General features: G+C 39.8%; 1 protein-coding gene across 6 annotated transcripts in view; it reads left to right on the top strand.

Moving 5' to 3' along the window:
* The window catches only part of LOC138045984 (collagen triple helix repeat-containing protein 1-like), a 23,689-nt gene that overhangs the window by 13,059 nt on the left and 630 nt on the right, over positions 1-10,000 (top strand). For 3 of the 6 annotated variants that reach the window (XM_068892653.1, XM_068892647.1, XM_068892649.1), the window contains exons 2-3: positions 6,883-6,998; positions 8,860-9,249. In XM_068892653.1, the coding sequence (XP_068748754.1) occupies positions 6,891-6,998; positions 8,860-9,249 (498 nt within the window). In that variant the 5' untranslated portion in view covers positions 6,883-6,890. Of the gene's footprint in view, positions 1-2,928; positions 3,003-3,081; positions 3,150-6,882; positions 6,999-8,859; positions 9,250-10,000 lie in introns of those variants that run through there. The other 3 variants (XM_068892651.1, XM_068892648.1, XM_068892650.1) reach the window with 2 other exon arrangements.

Genomic DNA, 10,000 nt, shown 5'->3' with positions numbered 1-10,000 from the left:
GTTGATTCAAAACTTGTGAGGCAAGGAACTAACACCGTTTGCCTCTCAGCAATCGCTTAGTCACGAAGCAGAACAAAATCATAAACTTCTTCAACATGCGGTGCGATGTTTTTCTTGAATGTGGTCATATGACTTCTCAGTGAGGGAGGAACGTCAATGTTTTTCTCAGCAACAAGGGTACAGTAGCGTAGCCACACCTCCTTATGCTCCAAAATACGACCTTGTTCTGCAGACGTTTTTAACTTATCGATAAGCCACAACAGCAATGTGCCACTTTCAGCTTTTGCTATGCTTTTTGATCGAGATACATTTTTTTACAAATTTCTTTTGGCAATTACGATGGTATTTGCCGTCACCTGCGATAAGGAATTCACACCAGCCGCCCACAAGGAAGGTCGTGGTTACACATTGCTCCCTCACGTATCTGCTTTATCACTTTGAAAGTTGTTAGTGAGCACAGTGTTTGCTTTTAGGTGTTTCCCCGTCTTGACAAAACCAATAAGAATCCCAGTCGGTACAGGGTGTTTTGCTACGCTGCGCTGAACGTGCAGTCAATACTGAGGGAGAAAGCTTATTTGAAGAATCAAGGGATTTTCTTAATCTACTTCATGATCTTACCCTCATCAGTGTACTTTGCGTAGCAGCTACAACTTGTGCCAGTGTAATTCCTGAGCTTCGTTTCTCTCAATTGCTTCTGTGTTAGGGGTGCCTCTTAATTGTCGTTGTTCTTCAGATGATTCCTTCAATGAACTCAAGCCTTCAGCATGCGGTGTTGAGATGAACAGGATATCTTTCTTTGACTCCTGACATATAATACATTCACTGCAGGATAGAGTAGGGGCAGATCTCAGTTTTAAACTCATCCGTTCTTCCATTAGTATTGACCGTGTAATCTGTTAACAAAATCTGTCATGGAGTTCGTCCAGACAACTAGCTCGAGTATTAGCAGCCAGGTAGCCTGTGTACAGCCGCCCACTCTCCGCAAAAAAAATCGATAAGTACCGTTAGTAATCGTGTTCCGGAATAATTTTGCATACATTATTAAGTGATCTACGCTGACCAAAATTTGCGTGGCTCATATTTCTTTGGACCTCAGTTAATTCTCAAAATGGAGGTCAACGAGGTAGATTTCAAACGTGCATTGAAGAGCGTCTTCGGTAGTTTTAACATACTTTGGCTTTATAGGATAGAAGCACTCTGTAAATTAGGAAAGGATGTATTTGCACGTCTTCCAACCGGGTACGGCTCTGATCTTCAGAACAGCACAGATCGTTGCCGATGAGCTGTTATTTTCCTGGATATGTCCACATCTCAAATCTTCCAGGGCAACACGCTTTGTAGATTGTTCTTGAGAATGGCTAGGCTGGTCCGAGCAAGGCGTTGGGATTACATTGACTGGTAAGGGATAGCGGGAGACGTTTTCGAATGGACAATCTTTTGAATTCACCTCGTGAAGATTCGTCAGGAGACCTTTCGTTTCTTTAGCGCAGACAACAATTCCTACAAATGTACTTAGAATCGATTTCCACTTTTCACTCCATAGATAACAATTCCGCTCGTGCTTTAAAAGAAAAACCTCTATGACCATCAAAATGATTTTTATTCGTATTTTTTACCGTGCGCAAAGTACACACGAACACACGAACTTATCGTAAAATTTCTCACGGTGGTTCTCACAGTGTTGATGTGGAGAAATAAAAATAAAAGCCAATCAAAACTCGTTGTTTCAATGATGTAATGATTGATGGGTAATAACCACTGAAATCATTTTCCACACATTCCAGGAAAAATCACGTGGTATTGAACACGATTATCAACGATAAATCACTGACGCTCCTTTCCGATCTTTCATTGCGGAGAGTGGGCAGCTGTACACAGCTACAGCCAGAGCCAGGCAACTTTCCCTGTCTGACTGGGCTTCTAGTGAAGGAAATGTAATTTGACAGCAAACGCTTTTAATTAAAAATTGAGAGTTTTGAATGAAAATGTGTTCAATTCCCGATCAAATTTTTCGGACTTCCTTCTTTACTGCCTTATCTTATTTAGTTAAACTCGACTCGATTGCGAAGACAACATTCCAACACGAATCGCTAAACTGCGTTCCTTATCAGAGCCAAGGGTTACTTAGTGTAATTAAAGTATGTGAAGGGTTTTTCTTTTATCGTGGCAAAAAAGCGTTTGTTTCTCCTCACATTAGATTACAACTCTGGAAAATGAAAAAAACAAAGCTAATTTGTTTAAACCTTTTAAATAAAACTTTAAAAAACATGCATATCTAAACTCAGGCTGTTTCTTTTTCACGTTATCATGGGGACATGTTAGTGGATAGACTCCATATAAATAAGATCTCGAGGCTAAAATACTTTCGATATGAAATGTCTGCTGAATTAAGGCATCCACCAATAGCATTTTTTAGGATCAAAGAATTATAGTCAGCTAATTTGGGAAAATGTTTCGATTCAAAACTGGCTTTAACAAAGCGGAAAACAGCTTTGCCTCGTTTCCATGCTAGAGTTGGGTACGTATCTCGAAAGCCGGATTTTTCGATTGAAACTCCCAGTCAAGCTTGGTAAATACTATTTACATTTTCAGCACGTACTTTTCATCTCAGAAAAGCATGTTTACCAACTTTTTCTCAAGTTTGCCGACAGAAGTTTAAATAGCAGGCTTACTGGAAATTTCCCCCAGTCTAAAGTGTTAACAAAACTCCAGTTGATTTAAAATAATCAAACTTGGCTTCAATAAAGTAATCAAAAGTGTTGCCGCCTGAATAGGCCAACGTTATTAGCAGTAATCTAAACCTGTCTTCAAATAATCAAAGCCAACAAATTCGAAAACACCAAAGACTGCACAATGACTGATTCAACTCTATTTGATAAACTAGACCTGCTTAGTTTGAAATGTTTGCTGAAAACAGGTTCTTATGTAGAGAGGGTCTACATGGAAAAATCCTCCAGTTTCTCGAGATCTAGGTTCTCATATTTTTTTGCTGTTGGCTTAAAGTAAGTTAATTTAAATCTCTCACAGCGATACACTCTGATTTCGTCCATTGATATTTGACTGAATATTTTATTACTTAAGGGACTTTAGCTTGCATAGCGACTTGAAAAACGGTGACTGGCGTGAATACAGCAACTCCACACAACAAGGTAAGAAAGAAGATTTATTCTGCCCCGAAGGTAATGGAATTGACTTAATTCTTGCTCTCCCCGCAAGTAACCCAAGCTCACGTCGACTGCACGTCATGAATCGCTTTCCCATCAGATGATTGTCTTGATTGGGCTCAGACTATTGCTCGATATCTGATCAACCATTTTAGAAACCTAGCTTCCTTTTAGGTTCGAGTCAACGGTATTTCTGGCGAGAATCTGTCTTTTCAGATGCAAACAGACAAAGAAAACAAGTTCTTGAGCTAAACTAATTACACTGTGACTGCAGTGAACAAGGAACCCATCCTCGGGCTCTCAACTTGTTTCAACTTGTCCCGAACCTTGCTTGTCCCTCTGCAAATGTTTAATTACTCTTTTTTTCGAAAAACCCGGCAGTATCTTTACTCCTTCTTTTGCGTGGTTTTGCGCTGAGACAAGATTTTTGCGCATCAACAATTTCAGTCGTTAGTTTTAAATATGCCCTTTTTAAATAAATGTGGTAGTGTGGCTTGTACAGTTTGACTTTAAATCGGAATGACTTTGAAAAAAGCTGGACAAGAAGATTGTGTTCTCTTTTTTGGTTCAGTTTTGGTAATATGCTCCATATATTTTAGGGAGGATCCCACTTCTGTGTTGAATTCGATATTTACTTTCATTGCAATGAATTAAAACAGAAGAAGATGCTGGTATATAAACGTTTCGTATTAAAAAATTAAATTCACTGCAACATATTGGATAGAGGTAGAATAAATGAATACGCAATTCTATTCTTCGTAGGTAGCGTATCCCACCGAAATCGAAAACAGGCGAAACAGCAACTGACTTCAGTTTGTATTAAAAGAGTCAGGAACATGCACAAATCTGTTATTTCACTTTCAATTATCGAAAGGTGTTTTATTCTTTGCGTCAAGAAGATGTAATTTTGCTGAATATCTGCTACTGTATTTGGTTTCGACAACGAGAGAAGCCGCAGTGACTCACTTCAATTCCAAGTCACAACGAAGTAAGCATGAGAACTCCCGACCGATGGCTCAAACATCATTCACTTACGAATAGGAAAATTTTTAAGAATATTGCGTGTGTTTTGAATCCACCGGTACACCACAAACTTGTGCCAACGCGGAAGTGGCAGAGTTTTATTAGCTAATTTATTGAGATTAATTTTAATGTAAGACTGCATGAGAAAAACGTTAACGTCACATGAATTTCGTAACTTTGATGGTGATATTAACGGTCTTGCAGATTGTTCTTTCAAACTAAAAGACCTGAAGGCTAACTCTATTTTTAATTAACAGCCTAACCATTGCGTTGTCTTCTAGACCGCTCGAAAACGAAGATACGCATAAAGTGAATGGGCAATTTAAATTTTATTAATGAAACTATTGAGTCCTCTTCGAGCAATACTTTATCAAGTCAATTTTAATTTCAGTCTTCAGAACGCTAAGTATATTTTTCCACCAGTCAAGCTAACAATGCATAGTCATTCAGGATCTCGATCACATGCTCTCTTGTCTGTTTCAGATATGTTTCATTCGAAAGTTTCAAACATTAAGTCTGCCTGAGCTCAATAACGCCAGTTGCTTTTATTTTAGTCGGTCTGAAAGCGCATGGGTCGGATTCACCTGGGAAACAACATCTTGCTTTCGGAATAGCTCGCTGTTTACTAGAAGCCCATTAAGAAAAAGAACATTTCAAAACAAGAAAATCAATTGCATGAAGCAAGACGTTTTTCCTCTCTCAGTGGTTAACTCAACAGACCATTACTAATTAAAACCATCTTAGAGCTGTTTTCCAATGAAGACTTTTTTTTATTTTAGCCCTACTCTTTAGTAGCCTGCGTGTAGCCGTACCCTCCCCTAAAGCTCCCGTTTTTCTTTCGGGGGGAGGGTACGGCTACACGTAGGCTATTGTTTAGTCACCAAGAAAAGTTTTTTTTAGATTTCCTTAATTATAAATTATTCAACTAAAACGTGCCGGTTCAGCGACAAAGCGTGGAACTCAGAGTGGTTGAAAAGCAATATTACAAAGACATTCGCACGAGAGGGATGACAGAGAAGGGGCATGATTAGACAGTTTAATGCAGCTAACAAAAGGAGGAATTGGTGTCGTGAAGTCAAGTTGCTTTACCTGTTAGCAATCAAAACAAAACGTAATCCAGAACTGCAATATCATTGGTTAATTCTATAGCCTGTAGAACTGCTTCGTACCAGTGTGTTGGTACTAACAATTTAGTACTTAAGGTGGCTCAAACCAGTTGCAACACTTGAAAGAAATGTTCTTATAGAAGGATTGACAATACAACACTTTATCACTTAACAGGGAATGTTATGGTACCATATCAAACACCAATTATTGCTGAAAGAGATTCAGTCATTTTTGTGACATAAAAAGTTACCGTGGCAATGGAAACGCCTTGCAAAAACACCCCATACTTTGGCTTTAGCTGCTCATATCTCAAAAATAAAGTTAATGACCCCCACTTTCTATTTCTGAAATGTAATTAGCATGCCAAAATGAAACTATCGGCAAAGTTTATAAAAATTCTGTGGAGCGGATTCAGAGCCACCTTGATTAACAGAAAATTTAAGGTCGTTCTGAATCCGTTCCACTAAATTTTTTTAAACTTTGCAGACAGTTTCATCTTGGCCTGTTGATCTCTTTTGTGCAATAAAAAATGGGGTCACCGAGTTCGTTTTTCAGATATGAGCAACTAAAGCCAAAATATAGGCTGTTTTTGCAAGGCTTTCCTGTTGCCGTGGCAACTTGAGTGTTACATCACAAAAATAACTGCATCTTGTTCAGCGGTAATTGATGTTTTTTAATGGTACCATAAACATTGCTGTTACGCGATAAAATGTTGTAGTGTCAATCCTGATAATTACGAGGTCTCTTGAAAGTGTTGAAACTGGTTTGAGCCACCTTAAGAACTTGTCCTGAACGCCATTGACCCTAAACTTGACAACTAGAGGAGCATAAAATATCTTGTGAATTCCAAAAGCAAATCATATGTTTTCAACATCATCAAAGTTATAAAGCTGTTAGTAGGTAATAACTGAGGTATTAATGGCATTAATTTTTCCTTTGCATTTAGTGTTGCTTCCGAGGCCTATTATTGTTTCAGAAATACGCAAGAACTGCCTCGTTTACGACGTAGATTATTTACGATTTGAGATCTTTCGTCAGACCCTGGTCAGACTAAATACCTGTTACAATTTTTACAGGAGGAGATCTATTTTATTTCATGAGCGAAAAGTAAGCGCTTTCATCGCAAAGTAAACTCCAGATGTTTTCATTGATTACCGGCCGTCAAATTGGTGGACCACATGGCTTCTCCATATACAAAACTCTAAAAAGCTGCGTGAAACGTTTCGACAAATAACTCAGCAACGATGTACCGCTCAGATCTGAGAATTGGAGAGGTGGTTTAAAGATTTGTTTCCTACAACATTCCAAGTTCTTGGCTCTTTTCATTGAACGATTTCGAATTAATTTTTTTGTTGCGTGACAGAGTAAACTATCTATAGTCAGAGCAGGCTCTAATCCTTGTTGACAAGATCATACCGCGCATCTTAATTCCTCCATTTGCGCATAAACACGATTCCTTGCGCCTTTGACCACAATCCTTTGCGTTTCTAATAACAATGTGTTCTTCTCTCGATTAGAGAGCTGCCTCGTTCGCTCGCTTCGGTTCACTCACTGCGGCAGTAATAATTAATACGTATAACACTCCCAGGTTGAGGGATGATGAAACATTGCATGATCACACCGCTGACCACAACAATGTGTGCACTGATGCTACTTGTGCTCGCTCTGTGTTCTGAGAATGGAAAGAGCAGCAGCACCAACAAGGTGAGTGCAGTTAACACCCCCTTGTCAACAAAATCGAGGCATGCGTTTTTCTTGCGTTCTTCCATACGCTCCAGAATGGTAGAATAGGCCACATGCTGATTCTCCGTGACAAAGGAGAAAATCCTCGGAGCAGTTTAGAGAACTAGCACACACTTAACTCACTTATGGCAACAATACGACATCCTGCTCCTCTCGAGATCACATGGCGTATTTCCAGTGGGTCACCCAGCCAGATATTAACCCAACCCAACAGAACATAACTTTGGTGATCACAACGGTGTTATCTTTTATGTCTTGTCAGTATAAACCCTTAGAAAGCTGTCAGTTTTCAGAAAAAGCAATTACAGTAACTTTATTAATTCCTTTTCTTTTTGAGAAATTTGCCATCAATTCGGAAATCATTCTGATACTCAACCCCTCATCAGTTAAACTGGAATTATAATCGCACTGTTCGCGAAAAAAGGCATGTATGTCAAAGTTGCTCGGGTTGCTCCTAGTTCTAAGTAATGTTTAAGAAACGAGCAGCAGTGTTTTATCGGGGTTTAAAAACACGAGGCGTAGCTGAGTGTTTTTAGACCCGATAAAACACGTGCTGCGAGATTTTCGAGCGGCTTAAAAAACATTCCACAAAGAGCGTGTCCCTCTGGACTCAAAACAATGGTTCAAATTGTGAGAGGTAAATATTAGCATACAAGAAAAGCAAGCTATGCCATATTACAGGGGCACCCAACGACCAATTTGTTGTAAAATGTATTATTATACCCCAGTTAATGAAAATAAATGTTATTAAGGCATTTTCAGGTGTTTTTCAGAGTTGCTGGGAAAACATTATCTGTTCCTTTTTCCCAGCAAGACACACAAGAAATTTCCCAGCCAGCTAGATAAAATTGGTTGGTTTCCCAGCCAGCTGATCAAATTTATTTCCCAGCCAGGAATTCCGGGCGCTTTCAAATCCCTCGATCCGAAACGACCAAACAAAAGCGACAAAACCGGGACAAAACAGGTTTTTTTCCGCAAGCGCAATCACTCTGACCAGCTGTCGTATGTTTGTGACTACTCTCTGGGAGAGGAAAGGGTTTTTTTTTTTTTTAGTCGTCCTCAGTCTTCAGAGTTTCTACAGCCAGCTCGGGTTGAAATGCTAGAAAAAGTCAGTAATTCCCAGGCAAAACCTCTATCAATAACAAAATTTCCCAGCCAGCTCATCGGAACACCTGTATTTTTGCCAGCCAGCAAGATTCCTCTGGGGAACAGATAATGTGTGGAACAGATTCGTTGGGTGCCCCTGATATTAGTATTCTTTATATAAAGAATACTAACGAGGAGTGTTTTATCAGGATTTAGTATAAACACACAGGTGATTATACAAAATCGCGCGCTCTCATTGGCTCGCTATCTCGGATTATCAGCCGATAATCACCTCGACGGACAAAACGGCTGCCAGTAGTCGTTTTGCCACTGTAAGTGAGGATGGTTTCGCGTTGAAATGTTGTTTTTTTTCTCTTTTTTGAAATGATCACCTGTGTATTTATACTAAATACAGCCTCAGTGATTATCGGTGAATATTCACCGATAATCACTTCGCCTTCGGCGAATAATTGTTAAATAAAGCTCATACACGTAACGTTTTATCGGTGTTTTGATAGGCTGTTAGACTCATGAATTATTAATGACCTTTTGAAAACTTTTGAAAACGCCGATCAAGAGGAAGGTTGCGTTTTAAATAACGGAGAGCATTGTGTATCGACGCTACTATGATGGAGAAGCATTGCATAAGGATTTAGAGCTTGACCTACACGGTAAATGGATGAGAAATTAAAAGTGAAAGCAAGGAAACTAATCCCTCTTAACCTCTTCCATTTAGAGCGCTACTCAACAGACATCACCGTATGGATCCTGTGCTCAAGCTGCATGTTTCTGCGCACCAGGTATCCCAGGCATCCCAGGAATCCCTGGTCCCGCGGGATCAGTAGGAGCTGCGGGATCACCAGGCAATCATGGACCAGAAGGACCTATGGGCCCTCGAGGGAGAAGAGGCGAAGAAGGTGCTCGAGGAAGTCCAGGCCTCTCAGGACCTGAGGGGCCTCTGGGAGCACCTGGTAAAGCAGGCCCACCCGGCAGCAAAGGTGAAGCAGGAAGCCAAGGTCCCCCTGGTCCCCCAGGTCCCAAAGGAGCTGAAGGGTCTTTCGTGCGTAACTGGAAGCAGTGCGTTTTTAAGAACCTGAATGATAACAGGGATAATGGCTTGATAAAGGTAAATAGTCACAGATTTGTAAGTTAATTTTAAGAAGCTTCACTAAAAACAACTGTGCCAATAGTGTAAATCTCAAGTAAAGCTATGATCCTCGCAGTTTATGGACGCAATGTTAGCAATTGCGTAGAGAAGCCTGAAAAATTCAAGACTTAAAGAGCGAGGATCATAACTTTACTTGATTTCATAGCAGTTCAGTATATGATTCATTTCATATATCATTTCGTTCATTGATTCATTCCTCACGGGAAAATTGGAACCCAAAAATGACCAGCACCCAACGTCAGTGGTTTCATAGCTCAGTTGGTTAGAGCGATGCACCGGTATCGCGAGGTCACGGGTTCAAACCCCGTTGAAGTCGTGAATTTTCAGGCTTCTCTACGCCATTGCTAAAATTACGTCTATAAACTACGAGGATCATAGCTTGGTTTACTTTCTTTCACATCCGCAGTTCAATATATTATTCATTTCATATATCATTTCGTTCAGTATAAATCTCGTTTGTCTCACTTGTGCTGTCTATCGCGAAGTTTTGACGTCATAATCCTGCACTTAATCTGGCAATGAGGTCGACCTGTTTGATTGATTAACGGCTCTGTCTCGCACTAGGCTTAGTTTTCGATTTCTCTTGGAACATCTTCATGTCCCGAGAGAAATAAAAAAACAATGATTATGCAAATTTTGGGGGGTAAACAAGATGTATTATGGGATTTGAGAAAGTAGAGAATTAGTTAAATTAAAAGGAAGCGGAAAA

Source organism: Montipora capricornis, chromosome 4, assembly GCF_036669925.1.
Source record: "Montipora capricornis isolate CH-2021 chromosome 4, ASM3666992v2, whole genome shotgun sequence".
NCBI classification, from domain to species: Eukaryota; Metazoa; Cnidaria; class Anthozoa; order Scleractinia; family Acroporidae; genus Montipora; species Montipora capricornis.
This window is presented reverse-complemented; position numbering and strand designations above follow the sequence as displayed.